We start from the raw sequence: 26,927 nt of genomic DNA, 5'->3' as shown, positions 1-26,927 counted from the left end.
TTGTTATAGCATTGGGATCTCAAGCAATGTTGGGACACCAGCTTACAGAACTCTTCCCTGAGCAGCATGTGTGAACAATCTTTATGTGAATGCCAGTGACATAAAATAATGCAAAGCTGCATGGAAATACAATGCCTGGCTAAAAGAGCATCAGCCAAGATAAGATAGTGCTTATGAATAATTCCTCTCTTTATTCAAGGCATAATTATTAATATAAGTAAATATTTATGTTGAAAATAATTCCTCTAATAATCAGATGTCAGACAACAGATGTAAACTAGCTATAAGACTTCACAGTAGTTTTTAGAATTGTCAGCTCAGCCTGCTATTAGGATAAAGATAGAATGGAAAGGTCACAGCAGCCTGAAACAAGGGTCACACACTGACACACACTCTGATGTATTGTAACAGCAGGGAATGGCTTGTCTATTAGACGTTGTATAAAACATGTATTAATCAGTACTTTTCTATTTCCATCAAAACATTCCTAAACTATGTGTGTAAAGAATGCAAATAATGTAAAATACATGATTTGTAAAATGTACATATATGCCATAAACATCAAAGAATCAGGAAATGTATATTATTATATTTCATACTTCTACAGAATGAATGACAGGAGCAGTTGTGCTTTGCATATACACGCTGCAGACCTTATATGAAGCTTTTATTAAGCTTTTGTATTGTACTACTTTGTAAGTTGCAAATTTTCATTAATTCTGAATTATTCAACAGTAGCAATAAATTATTCAACAGTAGCAATAATGTAAACTGCAACTGTAACAATAATAAATACTCTTTCTCATTAGAAATGTTATGATAAGACAATTAAGCACTAAACATATGATGACAAAGCAATCTGAAGCAAGAAATTATTACTCTGTACTTGTTACAAAAAAGAAAACTTGTTGTATAGCAATTCTACAAAAATAGTCTGCTGTAGCACTTTTAAAATAACTTGTAAAACAACTTTTTGCATGACCAACTTAGGACACAATGTATATCTAAAGACGCAGGACTGCATTTGTCAAGAACTGGATAAAAGTCCTGTACTCATTGGTGAATTTTGTCAGTCAGTCAGCTAAATTAGCTAGTCAAGGAATAATAAAAACTGTATTGACCCTGGGATGCCTTGCTTTCCTGAACATTTATTTTTCTTGTTCTTCAAACTGCTTGTATTTTTTCCTCATAGGTGCACTGCTTGTATATACTTTTACACACATTTTAGACAATGACATAGGTACACATACATTAACAGAAAATAAAACATGCCATACTAACATTTTTCATTATTTTCAAGCAGTATACATATTTTTAACAATTATTAACAAGTCCAACTTTACATAAATTGCTCAATTTCTGCCTCACTTAAACCTTACTCTTTCGTACATTGTCCAGCATGTACTGCCAAAATAATCCTATTTACTGCTTTGTAATGTTCTCCTTTCCTTTTCTAAAGATCCAACCTACACTTTTTTTACCTGCTTACAATATTCAGTGCTTCAACTGCAATTGGTTTAGATTTTAATTTCTGTTTACCAGTAGTTGCCTTTTCTGGCAGCAAGTAAGGCCTTACTATGTCTAGATAGTTCAGGTCCTATGTCTCAGCTCAAAAGAAACATTTCCTTGGTTATGACTCATTACATTCCCAAAACACATGTTCTCAATTACCTCTGTCTTCAATTATACCCCCAGCATTTGTCAGCTATCTGAGAAAAACTTTAATGAAGTCTGCTTAAGATATAAAACTATCTATGCAAACACTTTCAAACAAAAATTCTAAACATTCTGGACTCTGTTGCATACTTGGGAGCCATACAGATTACTGGTCATTTATTCTTTCTCTATAAAATGGCCTTTCCAGTCTCTATTCCCAATCTTTTTCTAATCTTCTCTGTTGATTATTGTAGTTATTATGCAATATTATATATGCCCCGCTAATCACCCTTTTTCATCCTTTTTTTAAATATCAGATTCTGCTATACACTCAACTAAAGCTCCAAGAGACATGGACTTTCACTTAGTATGTCTCTTTGCATTGTCTATACTCTTGTACATACTCAGTCCCTGGTAGGAAGCCAGTCTCTAACCTGCAGTCCAAACTTCTGTCTGACCTCATCCACTCTATTAAAGTTTACCTCTCTAGTTATTTACTCTCAATACCTTGGTTCCTTTGCTAATTTACCACAGTAAATTCCACCCTCATCTTGTCTATTATGACATATCCCTACTTGCAGTCATCCTTATTGGGAAAACCTCCTTTCTCTTGTTGGCATAGTTCTTACTATACGTTATGTTACTTTATGAGTATAATATTCTGTACAGTTGCTGTTATTCAAGAACCTATATTCACAGCCCTACTCTCTTATTTCTGAACTCTCTGTATGGTTTCATAATCATCCCTTTCTACATTAATTTATAACCTTCTGCTCGTGATATATATAAAAGCCTTAACTACATATCTCTGAAGTATTCCTTCAAATCGCAAAACCTAAACCACCAACTTGTCCTACTTAACATTTGTACTCTTCCCCTACTGAATATATTCCTTCAACTCTTTATTATTGCCCATACCTCCTCTGGTTGATAAAAATACAACTGACCTGTATTAAAAAAAAAAAAAAAAAGTAAAAAAAGATTTTCACTGCCTGTATCTTACTATCCATATCCATAATCAAGGCTGACCTGATTTTTATTGCTTGTATCTTACTACTGATATCAATTAATCAAGAGCTTCCAGTTTCTCAATTTCTCTATTATCTTTTTAGTTTCTTCCCACATATCTTTAGCTGACATAACAGAATCCTTTTTAATCCATACAGCTAAATACTTAACATTATTTCCCAATAAAAATTACAACCAATTCATGTGAGGGTACATAGTTTATTGCTACAGACTTTGTTTTCTCGTCATTAATTTTTATATCCCAAAATGGCTTGAAACGGTCTCATAATGGTCCACAAAACTGAAATGTCCTATTATGGACTTATCAAGTAGGAAAAAAAAATAATCTGCAATTAAAGCCAACTTTTCTTGAATGCCATGCCAGTTATGGCCTTGAATTTTTGAGTCCCTTATTTACGTGCCAATGGCTAGAAATATAAAACAAAGAAAGGAAAAAAGACATCCTTGCTTAGTTCCACTGCTCAAACACAACATATATAAAGAGAGGAACCCACCACCTTAATTCTTGCATCCAATCCCCAGCCCCCATACATCCTTATAATTAACCCCATTATTTTTTTCAGGTAACACGAATGCTTCCACTACCCTGCATGCAAAATCTCAGCTAATTCTATTCAATTCTTTCTCTACATCAAGACACACCAACAATAGCAGCATTTTCATACATTCTGGTTCACTCTCAATCATCACTGTTCTATTGTCAAATGTTCGCCTCCCGTTCACAAAACCACAGTGAACCATACAGATCAATTTTCACAACACCTTTGCCATTTGCTTAGCTAGTATACATATTAAACACTTTATAATCATGGTTTAAAATTGAATTTGGTTGATATGAAGCTGGGTCTGAAAGGTCTTTAACCATTTTTTGGTAATGCTGCCACTATAGCTTTCTTCCAAGATGCTGGCACTCTCCCCCTTTTTAAAATACATTTAACAAAACCTTAGAGATCATTATCACTTGTTTACCTCCAACTTGCAAACTTCCACAGGAATACCATTTGTTCCTGGAGACTTCCCTGTTGTTCGACTGTATATCCCATTTTACCTCATATCTTCCTGTATTCGCTATTAATTATAGAGCCTCATCTTCCTCTTCCTCTAACCTTAGCATAATTAAGTTTTCTACAAATATCTCCATTTGTACTTTTTCCTGCTTTTCACATTCCTCTCCTACAAATTTTCATAAAATTTCAAAACTATCACTAAAACCTCTGTAGGATCTCGGACTATGTTTTTGTTATATGCTCCCTAATTTTGGTGACAACCTTTTCTACTTTCTGTTGCCTATGCATGAGAGTTTGTGCTTTGGAATTATCAAAAAAAATCTGCTTAACAGCAAACATTTACAAACTCAGGCATATTACCTAAATACTCCCTTATTTTCCCTTTAGCAGTCTTCAATTGATCATCTTACTGTTCTGAGAGATTCCCATTACTCTGCAACACTTTAGCCTTTGTCGATCTCTCTAAATAATTCAGGGGAGTCTTATTTCATAATCTTGAAAAATGTTGTGGAATGCATCTTTCACATTTTTTCACTACTACTGATATTTATTTTAACATGATAGTATCCCAACGTGGCATTAGTGCCCCCAGTGGTACATTCTCTAAGTATAACATTTACAACAAAACTGGATCTTAACACATCCCTCAAGACAAAAAATATAATGACAGCATCCAAAGCTTTTCTGAACAGCTCAAGTTTTCCAGCTCGATAACTTCTCAAGTAAGAAGTCATCATTTTTCAAATTCTTTCATATGCCTTGTTCCAAGGTTACAAAATGCTGCACTGTACTTGATGCTTTCTGTCACCACAAATACCACTGGGAGATGAATGGACTGATTCACAGAGATTTCTGAAACTGCTTTCAGCAGAAAGTGAGAGTTCACATCGAGGGACACCCTTACCTTGGAAGAGACTATGCTTCCCTACATACGAAAGCCTAAAACCTTTGAGATACAATGCGCTCAGGTGAGTTCACAGGTGCAACATCTTCCAAGAAATGAACTCATTCTCCTCCGAGCTACTGGAATCACACAGAACATAAGCTAGCTTGTTCAGAATGAAATTCAGGTTCCTCAGGGAGGATGGGTTCCCTAACAGGAGAATGGAAAAGCAGCATATTCTTTAGAAAGTGTGTTGTCATACTGTGCTGGGTAACAGTTCTGCTCAACAAAAGGCCATGATATGCAAATGTAGATGACAGAATGATTAAGACACAGATAATGCAGGTTTCTGAGGTAGCTCAGAATCACCTACAGACTAAGTGATAGGACTGCACAACACAGCATACTTTGAATGCACAGACCTCCTAAGTGGAAAGATTCTTAGCAGTTTTAATTACTTCAGAAAACCCTAACATGAAGTCTGGCAGGAAAAATAAGACAGACCTCATAAGCCAGGCCATGAAGTAGAAAATGGCTGTCCCTTGGCCTCGGGAGACATCCCTGCCTAAAAGCAGGACGGTCTCCAACACTATAAGGGTTATTAGTGCCTGAGCCTATACCATTCTTGGCACCAGAAGGCAATGAGAACAACTTGTCATTTTCTTTACCAAATTCTGTGATAAAGTGCCACCAGTCTGGCTGTTCATGTTGCCACATTTTATGTTCTCCTGGCACAGCAAAGTTCTACTTTGCTAGTTTAAAGCAACACAGCCATGCATAAATACATTTTTGTACCATTTGCAAGAGCCAGCAATGTCCAATTAACTACTCCAAACAGCCAGCATCACAGTATACAGTGGCGGATCCAGGAATTTGCAAAGGGGGGGGCGCAGTCTGATTAGTTGACTACCGGGGTGTAAGCGGTCAAGTGGGACACTACGTTTGTTGGTTGTGAAAAGACCATCTTAAGAAGCTCTGACGTGTGGAAAGACATCAATGAACATTCAGTTGCATATGATTTTGCTGTAGATATGGCAGAAGAAACAGGTAATTCTTGTGCAGCACACAGCACTTGAAGAGACTGGGTAATCTCTGGGATACATACCTGTCTCTCCAGTAGATCCAATTTATATCACAGGTAAGGTTTAAGTCTTTAGAACAGGTAATTCTGGTACTGTTTGTTTTGTGGACATGCAGGAGGTCCAGCACAGTGGGGTCTGACAATGCCCTGCATATCAGGAATAGCTTTCACCTCAAAAGCATGTAAGAGAGAGAATACTGGGATAGAACCTTAAGGCAGTCTGCATAGGACATTTTACTTAACCCTGTATTCTTTTAGTGAGGAACCTCTGTGGACGTTCCAGTAGTTAGATATGCCTGGCATATCTCTCAACTGCACAATTTTTCCAGAATGTCCAGATTTTTGCCACATATTTTTTGTCTGTTTTTCATAAAACTGTGGTTTTCTGGCAAATTAGTGGCAAATCACTAAAGACTGAAGTTAGAAAATAATGACATTTGAGTTTCCAACTTCATACCCTTCAGTAAAGTCATGCTAATACAAAACCTGTTCTACTAACTTTCTAAGTTTGTAAGAGCAATATTTAAAAATTTCCCCTACTTTTGGGCCTTTGTCCCACTTTTATAAATGCCTTTGTCCAGATTTCTTGCTCTAAGAGGTTGAGAGGTAGGACATAGTTAAGTACATACCAAAGGGGTATTCTAGTTGACAGGTCTTCTGAATGCCAAATACAGTGGAACAATGACTTCCTTGAACTTAGATGCCATACCTTTGTTTATAAGTTGCTCAGCATAGGATTTCCTCACTACTGTAGACACATGATAGTCAAAGGCTAGATTACTATCCATGCATGTTCCCAAGTCCCTGACTGCTGGCTCAACTCTAAGGGGTATGTTGTCAATATGATAGTTACCAGGGGTGGATGACTTCCTGAAGGATACTATCATGCATTTCTTGGCATTTAGTTTTAGTCCGTGGCTCTGACACCAGTCTGTCAGCCCCTCCTGGAGATTCAATGACAGCTCCTAATTTGCAATCATCTGCAAATTTTTATCAGCCAGAGACCACTGACATTGGCCTTGACTTCAGAGAAGTAAATGCCAAAAAGGAGTGGTCAGGACTGATCCCTGAGGGACTCCACTTGTAACTGGCCTATTTGTAGAGGTGGCTGCCCAGTTCTAACTTCCTGGGTCCTGTCTGAGCCAGTTGGCTATCCACTGGGTAGCGTGAGTTTGTACCCAACCTTTTGAGTTTGTCAGCAATGCCTAAGTGGGGTATTGTGTCAAATGCCCTAGCCAGGTCAAGGTAGGCAGTTTGAACCATTTTTCCCTCATCCATTGCTTTGGTGACCTTCTCAAAGAAGTCTACCAGGTTGAGTAGGCATAATATGCCCTTGATGAAACCAAACTGGGTTGGATCCAGTGTTTGGAGGTTTACTATATCACTGTTGATCATTTCCATGATAATTCTTCTCATGGATTTACATACAAGACTAGTGAGACTTATGGGTCTGTAGTTTCCAGGGTCTGTAGGCCGCCTATCTTTGTGCAGAGGTATGGATTTTCTGTTCTCCATTCCTGCAGCAAAAAGCTTGTTTAGAAGCTATAGTTAAATAGCAATTCCAGAGGCTCTGGCAGGTCACTTTCATGCTATTTAGAAGGCATACTGAGATACTGTCTGGACCCATTGATGCAGTGTTCTTGGCCTCAAGGACCTTGTTCCTAGTGATAGCAGGGGGGTTATATTAGATGGTATTTCTGAGGGAAGGTTAAGGGGGAGAGAGGGGTAAAGTTGAAGCTGAATTTAATCAGCCAGTAGGTTTGCTATATCTTCTGGCTTAGTAGCCTAATGAAACAGTTTACACCATTAGCAACAACAGTTCAGCCTCTGGATAGATGCATCATTGATATTTGCCACCCACATAAATCAGCAGATAAAAGCAGGTTATGCCATAAAACACACTTTTAGTCAAGAAAGCAAAATAAAATTATTGCCCAATGTGTCAAACCTTTCCCTGGCTCATTCTCTCTGCTACACATTCCAATAGGTGCCTTCAAACAATTCAAAACCGAATCTCTTACTCTGTATGTTAAATGTACTCCCAAATGCCTAAAAACCATAAAATGAATACCAACCACTGATTAAGCTCCTATCAGTCCTGATATGCAAACCTCCTGTTCCCTAGCTATTGCTCAGCTAGCTCCTATGCACTATTAAAAAGGTCAGAATCTCGCCTAAAGCCACAGCATGTTCACCTCAGACATACCATTCATCACATGAGCTCTATACTACCATCAAAGCATTCTACATTTCTTACTTCAAATGGTAAATGTACTCCCAAATGCTTAGGTACCATAAATGATTAGCAGTCACTGATTAAGCTCCTATCAACTCACATATACAACCACCTTTTCCATAACTCACCTCTGCATTATCGAAAAACACATTCAAGCACTCAGAGGCACAAAACATTCACCTCATATGTTGCATCCATCACAGAAGCTCCTTACCAATCCAGAAACATTCTGTATAACTGGAACTACTACACAGGATAAAATCCATGCCAGTGAGGATATCAACCACCTCATTTTCCAAAGCAATAAAACGTTTACCTTATTTCCCCATCCTCCATCTATTCTTGCAACTCTGCCTTTGTTACCATCCCCAAGACATCTACAATTCTTAATCAGCTACTCAGCTTCAATTTTCTTATTTTGTGTAATGAAAGTGTCAGTTTCTTTCCAGTTCCAACCCAACATAAACCTCTCAAATGTACTTTATTTAAACTGCATGTTCCACATTAAAAGGGTCTGTCACACATTTAATGATGTTGAAACAAAGCACTGGAGCAAAACAATAAGTCCAAGAACAACGACAGTTGAGTTGAAATACCTTTATAACCAAGACAACAAAGCTTTCAGGTTAATGTTTACACAAATAAAAAAAACCACTTTTTTTATACACAAAAAAAGATAGATCATATGACCTGCAGCCACCATCACACCATAAACAAGATAAAAAAAAAAAAAAATTTTTTTCAAAATGTTATATGCAATAATAATAATAATAACTTCAAACTATGTAGATTATAACTACACACATATATATATAAATTTTACATAGAACAACATGTACATATGTATAATCAAAAATTACTTTTAAAATTTTTTTTTGTTGTATTCTGTTCAATATAGGCTAATGATTAATGATAATTTTTTATTTATATAAAGTGGGCGTTTTATTGTACCTGTTGTAAACATTAAGAAAGGGTTTTTGAACCTGAAAGCTTTGTTGTCTTGGTTATAAAGGTATTTCAACTCAACTGTCGTTGTTCTTGGACACATTTAATGATGACATTTTTAACAAATATCTCTTGTAAATACAGAATCATGTCAATTCATCAATATACTCTTAATTACAGCATTATTAACCATGACATGAGCTTTCTAGATGCAGCTGTTAGTAAAACTTTCACATTAAGGAGAGCTACATGAATATATACAAACAGTATTGAGTTACCTGGAAACTTTAAAACAACTACGACCAATTAAAAATCATGTTCAATCACTTGTTACTGGCTGCTGTGCATACCGCTCTTAAAATGTAAATAAGTTAATTTTTTATTATTTTTCACATGTTCTCTTTTCCTTGCATCTATTTCAATTATATATTTTTTCTTTTATATTTAAATTATATTTTTAATCATCATTTCAGTTTGCTAAGGACACTAGGGTTGTTGCTGAAGTGACAACCTGATGCCTTATGCACAAATGGGGGAAAAAAAAAAAGAGGGCTGTGAATGGATGGATCAGGGCTGTTGGTTGAAAAGTCGGCCAGTATGAGTGTCTCATAACCTATTTAGGGTCAAATAAAACTGAATTTAATTGACACTGTGGTCAGTTTTTGACTGCAGTTACATAGTCTATCAATAGGCAGTTCAGCCCAAACAAAATCATCAAACTATGTATTTTCTTATTCAGTTACAAATTTAAAATTCTCAGTTCAGAAGAAAAGAACCATTAGGTCTGCAAATCCCCCACAGAGAAAAATAGGGAGATATATTTACATTCAAACATATAAAGTGCTGTCATCTTTGGGCTTCAGTTCAAATATCTGACACAATATTCTACAATAGCGCTTTAACTTAACCAAAAGCAGTGGCACAGCTAGAGTCTGTGCTGCCCAGGAATGTCTGAGTTTGCAGCCCCCCCCTCACAAAAATCATGGTCAAATGGAACTCCCAATACACAGACCCCCCCACAGTCATTTCAGTGTCCCATTACTCGGCCATTTCTCCCCATTTACCATAAACACTAATGTGCATACTGCTCTATGCTTTACTTCTACATTTACTATTATGGATTTCATTTAAATATTTATTTTAAAATTTTATGGCACAAACACTGATAATAGAAATCTGCTAAACAAAGGAAAACAGTCTCACAATGAAAATAGACTTAGCATTAAAACGTCTCTGCCCTTTAAACTCACATTCATTGAAACAGCATTGAAACTCACATTCAAAGAAAATGCATCTGGCCAGTGATGGATAAAAAGTTTAACTTTGGGCTCTTTTCAAATCATAGGCCACTTGCACACATATTTAGGAGCATGCAGACATACATGTGTTCTTTGAGTCACCTTCTTGATTGTATTAAATTATATTCCTTATATAATACAGCACATTTGTTAGAGCATGTTTTTAATTTATTATTTTGAACATTTAATATATAAAGCAACAATGACAAAACTGCCCAATTCAGAACATTTCCATCAAAGTCTACTGAAACTTCTATCATTACAACCCAGCAATATCAGTAAATATGCACAATCTATGCAAGTCATCTAAATCCATATTAAAGAGATCTGTAACTAATGAAGTTGCTGCTAGCAAACAACTTTATCTTTCATTGTTTCATCTACAAATAAAGTGCCTGTTGCCCTTGAAGAATAAATTACCCATGTTACATTAAAAAAAATGATAAGCTAGTAATATTGCAATAGGGAATAGATGGCAAACTGATTACCTAGTAATGATGAAACTTATCTCCTCCAAAGGAGAATCTACACAGGACTGCAGCATCCACCCCTTTAAAGTACAACATAGTACCATATCAGCAATCCATCTACATACTGAGGGATTAGAACCCACAGCCTTCTGCATCAAAAGCAAGTATACTATCTGCTGTGTTACTAGCAATGCAAACTGGGCATAAGTAGAACTTCTCTTTCCCAAAAGCTCTTAGCTCCTTGTAAAATTCACTTGACAATCAACTAAATCCTTTGCAGCACAAGAAATCTAGTAAAAGCAGGGGTCTTTGACACTGTAAATTAATTAATTCTAATAAATCAACTTCACTTGACATCTTCATGACAGCCTGTCACAAGGCAACAAATTATCCAAACAATAGAATATTTGCAGCCAGAATTCATAAGAAAACTTCTACAGAAATGTACAATCAGTAGGAGGTGCTGAAGGCCAGGGCCATGGACATGATGTTTACATACTATATTAGCATCCATACACATAATATGGTACCTTTCTATCACCAACATGAAACAATTTTCTATATTCAGATTACCTGATCTCTTTTAGAAACAGTCCCTCACTTTCCAGAATAACCAGCATATATTTTCATAAAATATTTTAATAAGAATAGAATGTTTACTATTTATTGATCTCCCTCCAGCTACTCCAGTAAAATAAACTAGAAAGCTTTGGGGATGTAAATACAGAAGTGTTCCAGGGTGACAATATTAGGAGGAGATATAAACGTGTCTGTTAGTACATAATCAGATGCCACATCTAAACTGCATCCACTATTTAAATTGCAATGCATAAAGGCAATGGCCTTCGGGGTGCATGATTTCCATTTGACAGAAGCACACTGACATTTATACCATCATCAAGAAACATATGCATGACATTCACACTGGGGTTCTGTCCATATCTAGACTAATTTTATTTACTTACTTAGTGTTTATTAACCTTACAGGTAGACAAGTCATTCAAGTAAGGCAATCAATATAATGTACACATAAAACACTGTTCAAAGTACAGCTAATATAAACAGTACACAAGGAACATAACACAGGCGAGATTAACAAATAGGCTTTTTATGCAATGCACAGTATTTCAAAGATAGCATTGCTAAAATCCATAATGCCAAAAGATCAAATGAAGAAAGATCAAAGTTAAAAGGCCAGATGTCAAAAACCTGGAAGCTTATATGGCTGTATCATAAAATATTGATTATGTCACTGGGTAAACATATTGAAATACTAGATGCAAGTAACATCAGTCTGTTACCTTGCAGTACTATAAAACTTGACAACACTCTGTCAATTTATAAAGGCTATTCTGACCTGAATTCCACCCTGACTTCAAACAACAATATCTCTGTACTGCTTCAAGAGATTCTTATGGAATTTTCCAAGCAAGACCCTTTGATTATCCCACTTTCATATTGTTTTGCACAACTTTTCACCTTTTAAGAAAAGTAGACAAGACAATCTTAAATATGGACATGTCTCTAAGAGCATGTAAAATACATATATTTTGCTTCCACATAAAAAAATGACAGGAAATGCTACATTTCTGTCATCATTTCATAAGACCACACAAATAATATGATTCTGATATATAATGAGTTTGTCAGCTTTAAAAAATACAAAATGCATGCAAAAATGCATCAGTCCATATCACTTGGTTGATGAATGATATTGTCGACACCCACATAGTCAAGATCATATGATTGACAATGTAGTTCACTGACCATTTTGAATGAGATTGTAGTACAGTGAGGACTAGGGAATGTAACCTTTTCCCCACTGTAGTGCAATCTCAGAGTTGGTATATATAATTTGCAGGGGTTGTGGCAGATGCAGGGGGGGCTTTGCCCCCCCTTCAAAAACATTGTTGCTAGTGGTCCTAGCACAACTACATAGAACAGTGGACCATGGTAACAGTAGACCCTCTCCACATCAGGATATACAGTTTTTCTTTTGATTTAGTTTTACTGCTGTTGACACCAAGTCTAGAAGTGAAAGCATATGTTTCGACTCTCCTTGATTTTGCCCTGTATCTTAGTCTGTTTCTTGTAAAAGCACCTCATCAACGAATCGAGCTGCAAACATTATAGGGATAATGGCGAGCACAATGTCAGTATTACAGCAATTGTAAATAATGTAAAGATATTCTAAATACTCTGCAGATTATTACTACAGTAATTGGATTGTTAGCTATTAAACTATCTTTGTATTTTTCTTTATAGCTGCTGTAACCATTACCTTATGTATGCACAATTATTATCAACTGAATATATGTACACGCAATTGTATACGACTGACTGTCTGTGTTCCTTAGGAGTTTGGGTCATGGTTGAAAATACCTGTGGGTCATGAGAGAAAAGTTGTACTACAGATTAATCCTGCCTGCCCTTGGCTTTGAAAGTTTCAACAGCAGGCCAAACGCGGTACTCTCTCTCTCTCAATTGTGCTGCATTAGTGCCTTGAAAACCCCTACTTCAAAATATTTTAAAAAAATACCTCATTGCGGACAACTATGACTCGCTCACACTGGAAGAGCAGGTCTCTGCACACTCTGCAAAGTCGGACTTGTTTAAAATTAAATTAATAATAAAAAAGCTTAAGTAAACTTACTATTTATTAAAATGTGTCACCCAACGCTCGCACCCACCAACGCGCCTAATTCAATTAAGGAGATGCTGTTGGAGGAGAATCATTAGAAAAATCACATGATGACAGCAAACCAATTGCATCTTGAGATGTAGGCATGTTTATCGACAGCATACAATGTTTTGCAAAGAAAAAACGCACCTTCAGAAGTTGAATCTGAAAAATACCGCCAAATGTACTTTACATTTTTGGGTTTCAACTTATATTCTTTACTGCACTATGAAATGGAAAACACAGTGGATTTTCTTTTTCATAGTGTAATAAAAAAAATATAAGTCGAAACCGGAAAATGGATAATTTTTGGTGGTATTTTTTTCCGATTTCCAAAAAAAAAAAATAACACATTTTAAAAGGGGGTGGCGCGCGCCCCTGCGCCCATGCCTAAATCCGCCACTGGTATACCACATACACTGCAACACACCAGGCTAATACTAGGTGGCAATCAAATACTAAACCTACAACAGAAACTGCTTTTAAAGATTCAACTGTGGTGTTTAAAAATGCAGGACCACTGAATGACATCAATAACTACAGAAGGCATACAAGATCACAAACATCTAGAGGTTTGTGGGTTGCAACAGAACCAAATGCAGGGACTGCACAAGACATATTTCTAAAACAGTAGCATTTAATTCAAGAAATAAACCCTTTGTTTTTCTGACTAGACACTGATATCTATGCATCAAAATTCAGATCCATATGCTAAAAGTGAACAGTCTTCTTATGCCAGTTTTATGTTCAATGGCTGGTTTCAAAAAGAAATTACAAAACAAACAAAAAAATAAATATAAAAGAAATGTTCAAGATTACAAAACAGACAGTTCACCTGACTGGACTCAATGCTTTGCTAATGATAATCAGTTTCTGGATGAAAAGCTAACAGAAAACACAATAAGACAGAATATTCAACTTCTTTGCTCTATCCTTCTCTCTACTTATTATTCTGATAATTGTACTAAGCAGCTTCAACAACTGACACTGACCTGGAAAGTGGCCAGGCTTCACCAGCAAACTCTGACTTTCTGGTAAATAACCGAAGATTATTGCCAATCAATAAAGCCACTTATTACAGTTTCATACTTCTTATTGTTCAGAAAATGCATGTTTATGCAAATCCTGTTGTTTTATTAATGCTGCAGGCAAATTAGAGCAATATTTAAAAACTGTCCCAATTTTAATAAATTGTCCCCCAATAATTTTGCATTTGTCCAGAATTCTTAAGCAAAGAAGTTGATTGGTAGGGTACTGCTGCCTTTTTGACAGTGCCAAGTGCTTTATTAACTTTAAAAGTACAGTTGTGGGAGGTGGTAACAGTACATAGTTCTCACAGTACATGATGTGGGGGTACCCAATAAGCAGAAATACAGTACTGTCACTGTTATTCCATCACATGTGGCATTCACACAATACAGGTGATTGCCAAAGGTGTGTGTGGTGTGTGTGTGTGTGTGTGTGTGTGTGTGTGTGTGTGTGTGTGTGTGTATATATATAAAATGAAAAGAGAGTTCCATGACTCATGCGTAGTTTATGGGGGTGGGTATATGCTTCCAAATGTAACAGGTCAAATAAATTACTGCAGTGGCTGCTTCTTTCATTTCCTCACAATTAAACAGAGATGTGTACTCAGAAGGTGAGTATATATTTTTTTGGGGGGTGGGGGCGGGGGATTATTCTGTATCTGAAAGCACAGGATTGGCACTTGATCACTGGTGAATAAAAATGATATGGTCATGGGGGTCACTGTTCAGTGTCTAACAGCAGCAAACTCAGTTATGGTACTATGGCCCCTACATTTTTGATTTTCTTCTCAATGAAATTTCATAAGTATACAGAAGGTAAATACAATTGTTGACAGATAAGTAATGAAGGAAAGCAAACAAAAGTTACAGGATCATATCTGAATGATTCCAACACTCTGTTCACTAACTATATCAAAAGTTACATTTTGAATATGCCAGCAACCAGCATGATCACTATTAACCAGCTGCTCTACCATTAAACCGCACTCAACTTCCCAACAACATCAAGTTCCAAAATGAACTCCAATCCTAGAAAAGAAGTGTCAAAAACTGATTCCTCACCAAGTCAACCAAGTAATATTACGCAGTCCTGCCTTGTAAATCATGCCTACAGCCGAGTTTCAAAATATCAGGACATACATGTACAAAAATGAAAGCCCATTGGCAGAAGACTGCAATTTCTTATAACTCACAGTTTGTATGCTCACAGGTCAAAGATTTCCCCTTTTGTCCAAGGAGGTGTGACAACTGAATTAGTGTACAAAAGCTGCAGCAATGTGAAATGTACAACCTCAACATGGGAGGTATAGGGAACTTTTTCCTGCTTGCCACAACACGTACAATAATCAAACCTCTGAGCCCATCTAAACATCAACTTTTTGATCCTCATGTTCATGAATGCAAAACTGTTCCAAGCTACTGTTTATTATTTAATGTACTATTCATCTGACAACAAATGTTGTCAACATGCATTTGACTTGAACAGCAACTCCACAAAAAGGTGCCACTATCCAGAGAGTTTAATAGGGAATTACAGAATGGAAGGAGACTGCCAGGCCATTATTCTTTATCAAACAAGCAACACACACACACACACACACACACACACACACACACACACACACACACACACACACACACACACACACACACACACACACACAAACACACACACAAACAAACAAACACACAAACAAACACACAGACCTATACACAATATAGTTACCAATCTGCCTACCATACTATCTTTAGAAGGTAGGAGGAAACTGCAGTACCCAGAGAAAATGCTCCTGCTTCCACCCTACATAAATTCTACTGAATGCCCCCATTGACTTTTCTACATTGCTTACGTTTACTTCTACTCTCCTAAAATAGACTCGGCAGTCTTTCTCTGACTAATGCATTTCTTCCTTAACACTACAAACTGTAAATACTGTATATATCAGTACCACCAATGTAAAAAAAAAAAAAAAAATGTTCCTATTCTTACAGATATTTGTATCATATTGTATTGAATTGATATTCCAGTAATGGGTGTTCTCTATTATCTATTAGCTGCGTTGTTTGATTTACATCTTATGCATCTGCATTTCTGAATGTATAAATTCTATTCTTGTATTTTACTTTAACATAATGTAACCTTCATTGTATTTGTATTGCTTACGGAGCTTTTCTCCCCGGGCCTCCACTGAAAACGGGCAAAAATAAACAAATAAATAAATAAATAAAATCCACTCAAACACAGATGGGACATATAAACTCCACAAAGAAGGTACTCCAGACAATAACCAAACAGGAGAACCTCTTGCTGTGAGGTGAGAATGCTACTCACTGCAGTGTTGCTCTAAGCAGACTACACTGTGATGTTATTCTTCTTTGTGTGACACACTCACTCATAGTCAAACATGGCCTCACAAGTGGATCTAAACAAAAAATACATTTTGATACCCTCCACTGAACCATAAACCATTAACTTCTACCCTATGGTATTGTCTTACATTCTAAATTACTGAAATTCCTTGAGGGAAAACATTTTCTTATAAAGAGCAGTGGACAAAAAAAAAAAAAAAAAAGATTCTACTAAATGTTGCCGCTACAGCAAAGTCCCTGACAGACTTCTATATCTACAAAGGACCTGTCAAATCTCTCAGTAAGATGATCATGGAGTTGTTACTGCATTGACAGGGTGCTTACAACAGAAACGCAAGATGATCCCAGGTTACTGTTTACACTTGTTTCTCATTTCTATAATTTATTCCAAAAGCCAAAGAACAAATGTGATACAAAAAAATAAAAAACAGGCATAAATCTAAGTGCATAGCATAACCAGTTGTGTTTTCTAACTGGATTCTGCTTATTGAAATGAAAAATTGTTTTTCTTTCAAGGTCTCAACTAGTAGGGATGAAACAGAGAAAAAAACACCTAACTATCGATTTAGATGATGGCAGTCTGATCATCAGGCAAACAGTCTAATAGATGACTAAATAAGAGGGCACAACTTGGTGACCAGCACTAGTACAAGACTATATAGTTGCCTTTTGCCAGAAAACAGATTCAGTTTTCTGCTATTGCTCATTTACCTATTTCTGTGGTCTGACACTGTAATTTTAGTCTAGATGGTATGTGTTTTGCAAGCAGTTATAGTCCTGAGAAAGAATGTCTTATAGCTGAAGTTGGGCTTGATATCCTGTAAACTTTCATATTCACTTCTGCAACATATACTTTTTCTTGTCAAATACATTTACTACCATGGCCATCTGAACCCCCAGAGACCTTTCCAAGTAACAGACAGTTAATATACTATTACCCCATCTATCCCACTAGTCATACCTGTATGGTCTCTACCACCAGTCTTCTTCATACCAATGGGTCGGATTGTGTACTTGGTAGGTGGCTTCCACAGAGGATTGTTAGTGCAGGAAATGACACATGTCTGAAACGGCCGGCATTTCTGCGAAGCACAGGTTCCTGACAATGGGCTCTGATGAGATACCAACAGCTGACAGCAAGAAACCATGGAGAACTGGCTACGCCACAAGGTTTGTTTCACAACCTAAGGAATGCAAAATATTTTGCAAAGTCTAAATTCAAAACCAATCTCTTTCTCTCACTATGAGCATAGAAAAAAACATGTGGAGGTAAAGGAACAAAAACGACCATGAGTTCATGCTTTAAGCTAGCAAAGGCATATCATATCAGTAATATTTTAAGTACATTTACCTTACAATGGCAAGCACAGAACAAAGTCTTAACTGTATTTACCCCATCTTTATGTTAAAAAATTAAGCAAAATTGTTTCCTTACAGTAGAAAATAACTTTTTGCACTTTTTCCTGTGAAATGCTGCTTGCACAACACCCAAGAATACCACCATTCTCAAAAGATTGAAAAATAAATACATAAACTGACATTACATAGGAAAAAAACACAAAGTATAAATAGGCATTATGTACTTAACATAATGTTGGATTCTTTTCATTATAATATGTTCAATATGACTGCTGGATATGAAGTAATTACTGGGATCTGATCAAACCATCAACAAATGCTCTTAGCCTCAAGCCCCTTCAAGTTCTTCCATTCCATAATTATTCTGTGGCCCTCCTCGTTCATGTTGTGTTTGCCAATCAGACCTGTGTATGTACACTCGCACACATGTGCATATGTATATAAAACAAAAAGTGTGAAAAAGTAGGAAACCAACTCCTGCTAAACTGTGAGGAAAGGTGACAATTTGGTAGGGGGAAGGAGGGAGGGCTGTCATACTGAAAGGACTAGGAAGAAAAGGATCCAGGATTATGATAAGCACATAATTCCATATTACATTTCATCCACTGTCCGATTCAACGACTGGGAAAAAATCCCAAGCTACCTCTTTTTCCTTGGGTGGAATCACGAAAGTATACCTTGTAGAAGTGAAGTTCCAAAGGAAGCTCTGGGTCTGGACATCACATATACTTTATAGTGCTTAGTAAAGGTATGCATTGTGGATCCTGTTGCTGCAGCACACATTTCCTCCAGTGAAAAATTTCTGAAAAAGGGCCATGGAAGTTGCCACAGAGCTAGCTGAATGACATTTTAGTTTAGTAAGGTAGTGTCCTCATACTGTATAAATAAACGTAATGCAATCAGACAGCCATCTGGACAGCATTTGCTTAGGAATCTTTTAGCCCTGTTTGTTTTGGGCAAAGGAAATGAACATCTGACAATCTTTTCTAATGGGTTTGGTTCTGTGGAGATAAAAAAAAATGGTTTCAGATACTACATTTGGAATGAAGGAAGTCTTTGTTCTTGGTGTGATCCTATCTTTGTAGAGTATCAAGTACGGTGCGGTAGAACACAAGGCATGAAGGCTGGAAAACCTGAACCTCTCAGAAAGGCTTCAGCAGTTCTCATTACGTTCTGCCTTTTACAGGCTGCAAAAAAAAAAAAAAATAGATCAAATATTGAGGTGAAACAAGTCAATAGTAATCCAAATAATCCAACGAACAAAAATAAAGACTCAGGAAACACCAAAATCTTGCCATTTCCTAAGTCTTTGTTTTTGTTCATTGGATCTTAGATGCTACACTCAGACGTCCTCTATATGGCCTCTAAAGCAATGTCTGTGCTAGTTCTATTTTAAAGTCTGTGCTTGAATACACTGCGCAGGAGTTAACAGGTGAAACTAATACTATTTTTTTAATCAATAACTGAAAAAGTGACAAAGTACAGAAACATGCCTTACACCATTTTGGAATTAGACTGCCTTTACAATAAGTGTGTGTGTGTGTGTGTGTGTGTGTGTGTGTGTGTGTGTGTGTGTGTGTGTGTGTGTGTGTGTGTGTGTGTGTGTGTGTGTGTGTGTGTGTGTGTGTGTGTGTGTGTGTGTGTGTGTGTGTGTATGTATTTATTTCACATTTGTTGACCAGGATTATCCGACTGAGCTGAAGAGCCCTTATTCAGCAGAGGCTCGGGGAGAAAACCTCCAACATATTAAACAATTTTCATTATAAATTAGCAATGTTACAGGATTATTACAACACATTAAGTAGCAATACAATGTTATATATACAGTGTCAACAATCAGGAGTATAAAAAAACTATTTCAAGATATATAAAAAAATATGTCATTAAGATGAATATAGTTTTAGGGGTAAGTGGTTACGAAAACCCAGTTTTATCATAATATAGTTGCATGAAGGCAAGACAATAGAATGTTTCTCTGAGGCGATTTGCTTAAAAGATTTTAGAAGACAGTAGAAACAGTAGTCAAGGAAGATTAGAGAGAGCTAGCAAGAAGAGTGAGTTAAGGGCAGAAAGTAGATTAAGGTATGAGAAGTAGGGGATGTTTAAGGAGGGAGAGTGCAGTCTCCAAAAGTACAGTTTTGTACCTACCATAAATGTAGATGTTCGAGTGCTAATACAACTGCAGTCATAACAGATGGGTTATCCTGCCGTCAGGCGGGTCCTCGGTCGGCCGAATTCCAAAGTCTAGGTCCGGCGTCGGTTGTCGTCGCTTCTTCCCTGATGTCAGTGCGGCAGGGGTATAAAAGAACCAGCCAACGCCATTTTCTTCAGTTTTTCTTGCCCCAGATGTCAAGTGCCCCCAGAAGGAAGGCAAAACATAAACTTATGTAATAATGCAATGTAATATAATCAAAAAACAGTAGTTTGCAAGCAAATACACCATAAAAGAATACCCCAATCAGGTTGTATGAGGAGGTGTTTGTCATAAGGCCTGTCCCAAGAGGGGACGGAGGGAGGGAAACCTGGACTGCAGCTGTATTAACACTCGAACATCTACATTTATGGTAGGTACAAAACTGCACTATGTTCATCGTGCATACAGCTGCAGTCATAACAGATGGGTAGAATCCCAAAGCTAAAAAGGGGTGGCAGGCACTAAGTGGAACTAGGAGGAGCAAGGATGCCCTGCAAGACTGCTGTGGCAAAGCCCCCTTTAGATTTAGAGTATAGTGGAAGGTGATAGTGCTTGGAGAAAGTATGCACAGAACTCCAAGTGGCTGCTTCCAAAATATCCTTGGTAGGAACCCCCCTGAGGAAAGCTGCAGAGGTAGCTGTGGCCCTTGTGGAGTGAGATCTGATGCTTGTAGGTACAGTTTTTCCATGAAATGAGTAACAAAAGCGTATGCAGTGGGCTATCTATTTTGAGATTGTCTGTTTGGAAATAGCCTTTCCTTGAGCACCTGTAGCATAGGACACAAAGAGTTGCTCTGATTTTCTGAATGGCTTTGTCCTGTCCAAATAATAACAAAGTTGTCTGTGAATGTCCAAGGAATGTAGTAGTCTTTCCCCTTTGTTTTGTGGGTTAGGATAAAAGGTAGGTAAGTGGATAGTCTGATTCAAGGCTACAATGGATACTACCTTTGACATAAAGGAACAGTTGGTTCGTAAGGAAACTCTGTCCTGATGGAAAATGATGAAAGGTTGCACAGCCATGAGGGCTTGTAGTTCCGAAACCCTGCATGCTGAGGTGATAGCCAGAAGAAAGGCTGTTTTCCATGACAAATACTGCAGTTCTGTTGAAGCAGCTGGCTCAAATGGAGGCAGGGTCAGTTTTTCTAAAATGAAGCTGAGGTCCCAAGCAGGTACTGGTGGTTTCCTTGGGGGTTTTATATTCTTAGCCCCTCTGAGGAACTGTCTTAAGAGAGGATGAGAGAATAAAGGAGGATCAGTGTTGCATTGTGCAGAAATGGCTGAAGCATGGATCTTGATGGAGGAGAAGTAAAGTCCACTGTTTAACATCTCAGCTAGGTACTGTAATATTTGAGGTAAATTTAGTACCCAAGGATTCTGGCCCTTTTTCTGATTCCAGGCACAAAACCGTTTCCATTTGGCGTAGTAGGCTTTTCTAGTAGAAGGTCTTCTGGCCTCCAAGATGACATCCTGCACCTCCTTGGAGAGACGAATCTGTTGGGAAATCAAGGAATTCTCCATGCAGCTAGATTTAGGGTTTTCAGCTGACTGTGAAGAGTTTTGAAGTTGTGCTGGGTCAACAGAAGAGGCACTAGAGGCAGGATCCATGGTGGGGAATGCGTCAGGCTCTTCAGGAGTGGATACCAGTGTTGTCTTGGCCAGTCTGGAGCAATGAGAATCATCTTTGGCCTCTCTGCTCTGGCTTTTAATAGAACTTTGGGCAGCAGAGGAAGAGGTGGAAAGGCATAGACTGTCAATGTTGTCCAATTGAAAGAAAGTGTGTCCACTTTCCAGGCCTGTGGATGATACGTCCTTGAGCAAAATTTTTTCAGTTGGTAATTTCTGTGGGTAGCAAAGAGATCTATGTCTGGCCATCCCCATGCATGAATTATCTCTGCGAACACTTGAGGATGCAACTTCCATTCGTGTGGATCTGTCATATTTCTGCTTAGGTTGTCTGCCAGCGTGTTTTCCTTCTCTGGCAGGAATTGTGCTTGAAGTTGGATTTGCAATTCCAGAGCCGTGTTCCAAAGGGACATGGCTAGTCTGCACAGGGGGTATGAATGAGTTCCTCCCTGTTTGTTTATGTACCACATCACTGTGGTGTTGTCTGTCCTTATCAATAGCTGGCCTGGATGCAGTAGGTCTTTGAAGGCCATAATAGCATTTTGTACTGCTAGCATTTCCTTTTGATTGATGTGTAGGTGCTTCTCTTTTTGGGACCATTTGCCCTGAATGCACTGATCTGTCATATGTGCCCCCCAGGCGTAGTCCGATGCGTCTGTTGTGATGATTTGATTTGCTTGAGGCATGCAGAAGGGGAGACCTATGTTTCTTTGACATGCTTGAGCCCACCACAGAAATTCCTTTTGAAGACATGGAATGAGTGGTATAATTGTTTCCAAACTGTGGCTGTGTTGAGACCATAAGTTTTTTAGGTACCACTGAAGTTTCCTCATATGCAGCTTTGCACATGGGATCAGCAGGATGCAAGATGCCATGAATCCCAGAGCCTGCAGGACTTTCCTTGCAGTCAGCCTGGTGAAGGTTGCCATTTTTCTGAAGTATTGAGATAGTTGCCCTTGCTTCTCTGGCGTGAGGTAGGCCATCTGGATGTTTGTATTCAAGCCAGCACCCAGGAAAATTATTGCTTGAGAGGGTATTAGTTTTGATTTTTTTTGTTGACTGTGTATCCCAGAAAGTTCAACAATTTTATTACAAACGCCAGGTGTTTCAGAAGTATGTGCTTGCTGTCCGCTTGGATCAGGCAGTCGTCCAGATATGGGTATATTTGTATCCCTTGAAGTCTGCAGAAGGCAATTACTGATGCCAGGCATTTCGTAAACACTCTGGGCTCAGTAGATAAGCCAAAGGGCAATGCAGAGAATTGATAATGGGTTGAACCTGCAAGAAATCTGAGGTATCTTCTGCAATCTTGTCTGATAGGGACATGCAGGTATGCCTCCTTGAGGTCCAGTGTTACCAGCCAAGACTCCTTGCCCAGCATGAGAAGAAGCTGCTGTAATGTGAGCATCTTGAATTTTGGTACGAGTAAATATGTGTTTAGGATGGATAGGTCCAAAATAGGTCTCCAATCTTTGTCCTTCCTTGGTACCAGAAACAGTCTGGAATAAAAACCTTGACCCTGTTCTTTTGCAGGTACCTCTTGAATAGCTTTCATGTCCATGAGAGCTGAAATTTGTTTTTGTGCCTCTGCCCTTTGATTTTGTGGCAGGTTTGGCATGCCTCTCATTTTTGGAAGGGTGTGAAAGTGGAATCTGTAGCCTCTGTCTATAATGTCCAGGATCCATTTGTCTTTTGTGACAATAGCCAATTTTTTGAAAATAATGCCAGTTTTCCGCCTAAAGGTGCTGCCATTAAAGCTTTGCTTGGCATGCAAAGGGGAAAGTCATTGTGTCTGCTTTCTGAATGACTGTGATCTATCCTCTCCACCTCTTGGTGTAGGTGCTTGCCATTGTCTGGCTCTAAATGATCCTTGAGATTGCCCTCTACCCCTCGGGCGCCTGCATCTACCTCTTTGAGGTCTGTCCGTGGCTGGAAAGGACCAATTTTCTGAAGGCCAGTTTCTGCTGAAACGTGGAGGTTGTACCTGTAGGAAATCTTTCACTGTTTGCATTGATCTTGCCTTTTCCTCCATTTTCTTTAGTACCTCCTCAGCTTTAACACCAAACAATACATCTTTTTGAAGAGGTGCATCTAGTAATTTAGCTTTGACATGATCTGGTAAGGTTTGCTCTTTGAGCCAAGCATGTCTACGTATGACAGACCCTGTAACAGCAGCTCTACATGAGGCCTCTCAAAACCACATTGCAAAGTATGTTTACCCACTTGCTCTGCACTATGCAACAAGTCCTGCAACTCCTTTAAATCTGGTTGTTCAGGTTGTGTCATTTTGCTTTTCAACTGAGATAACAAAAACTGTTGATACTTTAACATATGGAACTGACAGTTTAATGCCCTCATGGTTAAAGTGGTCGAGGTGTATACCTTTTCCCCCACCTTTCTAAAGATCTGGAATATCTCTCTGAAGGTAATGGGTTTTTGGCAGTAGAGGCCTTAATTCCCTTGGGACCCTGTCAAATAGTTTCTGGGTCAGCAGCATGGCTTTTATATAGGAATTGGTGTGAATCAGGAACCTGGTAATACCTGTCAGGTTTAACAGGAGCTGGAGGTAAAGAATCTGGGTTGAGGCTGGCTTCTGTGTACACATCATCTAATATATCCAAGACTGGAGGGATAGCCAGAGGCTTGAAATCCCTGAGCCTTTTCTTGGAATCTGAGTAATCTTGGCCTTCCCAGTGAACGTGTTCCCTCAAGGTATGTAAGGTTTCCCCAAAAGAATAGTCCTCAGGGGGGGAGACCGAGGGAATGGACTCCTCAGCATCAGAATCTTCAAAAGGGGAATATGAATATTCCTGGTCCTCAGAATGTTCTGAGGTAATAGAGGCTTGGTCTGAGGAAGGGTAGTCTTCCTCCAATCTGGGCCTTTTGTCCGAGGGGGGTTGAGAACCCCTGATAAGAGTAATCAAATCCTCAGCCATTTTGAGCATCTGTTTTTTAGGCATGGGGCCTTGAGAGGGGCTCTGTGGAGCTTGTCTTTTAGTTTTCATGGCTGCTTTAGATTTTGTGAAAGCCTTAATGGAAAAAGAGGAAGGCCTGAAGACACCTTGAGAGGTGGCAGGCCTGTCTAAACTCTTAGTTTCCCCGCCAAGAGTGGCATCGGTATCTGTAGTCGGAGTGGGGGCCGAGGAGCCTGCAACCTCTCGTATGTTGGTCCTTATCTTTGCGTCTTTTACTCAAAACTGGAGTCAGAGTATCCGACGACATAATGTAATTACATTTTTTACCAAAATAGTGTTGGGCGAACTCCGCCCGATGCTTAATAGTGCGTTTGTTGAATCTAGCACAAAAACGACAGGCCGAGACGTCGTGGTCTGGGCCTAAGCAAGGAATGCAGAAGGAATGGAAATCCTTATGCGGTATTTGCTTCCCACATGAAATGCAATTATTAACTTGGTCTGACATCGGTCTGAGGCAAGAAAAGTTTCCCCAACGGGGTACTTAGCTTTCAAGAAAACTTTGGCTGAAAAATTTTCGTAAATCTCAGGAGCTGGCCGACCGGCACTTGCGAACTGCTTCTGCTTCGGGCACCGCGCGGCAAGAAAGACTGAAGAAAATGGCGTTGGCTGGTTCTTTTATACCCCTGCCGCACTGACGTCAGGGAAGAAGCGACGACAACCGACGCCGGACCTAGACTTTGGAATTCGGACGACCGAGGACCCGCCAGAAGGCAGGATAACCCATCTGTTATGACTGCAGCTGTATGCACAATGAACATCCAGTGACGTTTAAAGTGCTCTTTGGTGGCTGTCTTAAATTGTTTAGGATGTATAAGGGTCCTGATTTCTAGTGTGAGCCTATTCCAAGCAATAGTGGGGTGATAGCTGTACATGTTGCGTCCAACTTTAGACTTGGGTTTGTAGATTTGTAGTAGGTCTTGGTTAGAGCTTCAGAGAGGTCTGGAGAGAGAATAATGGGAGATGAGAGGGGATAGTGCTGGGCAGTAGGAAGGCTAGTTTAGGATAGAATGGATGATCTGGAGCTGAGAGAGAAGAAGCTGGTTTAGGTGTTTTAGAGAGAAAAAGTGATGGGATTTGTAGGTTTGTTGGGCAGCAAATCTAGCAACTTTGCTGTAGGTAGATTCGAGTTGTCAAGAGTGCTGAGTTAAGATTTGTGGGAATTTGAGAACTGTACATTAGACTAGGTAGAAGGTAGGAAAGAGAGAGCGAGAGTAATCTTGGCTTCAGAGGTAAGGAATTTCTTGTTACAGTAAAGGAGCCTTAGTTTTGAATGAGTCTTTTTGATACAGTTATTAACATGCAAGTCAAATTTAAGCTGATTGTCAATGGTTATGCTCTACCTGAATGGGAGTGTTATTTAGGGACTGTATGGAGAAAAAGTGTTCAATATTGTTGAACTTTTTAGGTAGGAAGAGCAACAACTTTGTTTTTTTAGGGTTAAGGATGAGCTGGTTGTTGGAGAGCCATGTTTCAACTAAGTTAAAAGATGCTTGAGTAGCTGAGAAAAGCTTAGAGGGAGAGTTGGCTGTGGTGATGACTGTAGAGTCATCTGCATATTGCACTAAAGATAACTGAGGACAGGAGGTATAGAGCTGATTAGTAAAGATATTAAAAGTAAAGGCCCTAGGATAGACCCTTGAGGTACACCCATTTTTACAGGGAGAGGAGGGGAGAGTGCAGAGTGCCATCTCACTGACTGAGATCTATCAGTGAGGTAGCTGGAGAACCATGCAACAGTATCAGAGGAGAAGTTGAGGTTATGCAGTTTGTGCAGCAGAAGAGAGTGTGAGATAGTGTTGAAAGCTTTTGAGAGGTCCAAGAATAGGCAAGAAATAGGTTTATGGTTGTCCATGGCTATAAAGACAAGTGTTGAGGAAGGATAATAGAGCTGTAGTGGTGCTATGTTTGGGTCTGAAGCAGTGTTGAGTGGGTGTAACCAGATTTTCCTGTATTAGATACTGCATAACTTGTTTATGAATACATTTTTCTAGTACTTTAGAGACAGGGGAGAGGATAGGTCTTAAGTTGGAGATATCAGAGGAGTTACCTCCTTTGTGTATAGGTAGAGTGCAGCATTGTTTCCAGATGGAAGGG

At 38.5% G+C, this 26,927-nt stretch overlaps 1 protein-coding gene across 1 annotated transcript in view; it reads right to left on the bottom strand.

Annotated features, from left to right (window-relative positions):
• The window catches only part of MRPL2 (mitochondrial ribosomal protein L2), a 443,294-nt gene that overhangs the window by 396,060 nt on the left and 20,307 nt on the right, over positions 1–26,927 (bottom strand). Inside the window, exon 2 of the mRNA XM_044087913.1 lies at positions 17,645–17,867. Coding sequence (XP_043943848.1) covers positions 17,645–17,867 — 223 coding nt within the window. The remainder of the gene's footprint in view (positions 1–17,644; positions 17,868–26,927) is intronic.

The sequence above is a fragment of the Protopterus annectens genome, chromosome 1.part0 (genome assembly GCF_019279795.1).
Source record: "Protopterus annectens isolate FY-2018-M chromosome 1.part0, PAN1.0, whole genome shotgun sequence".
Lineage (NCBI taxonomy): Eukaryota > Metazoa > Chordata > Ceratodontiformes > Protopteridae > Protopterus > Protopterus annectens.
This window is presented reverse-complemented; position numbering and strand designations above follow the sequence as displayed.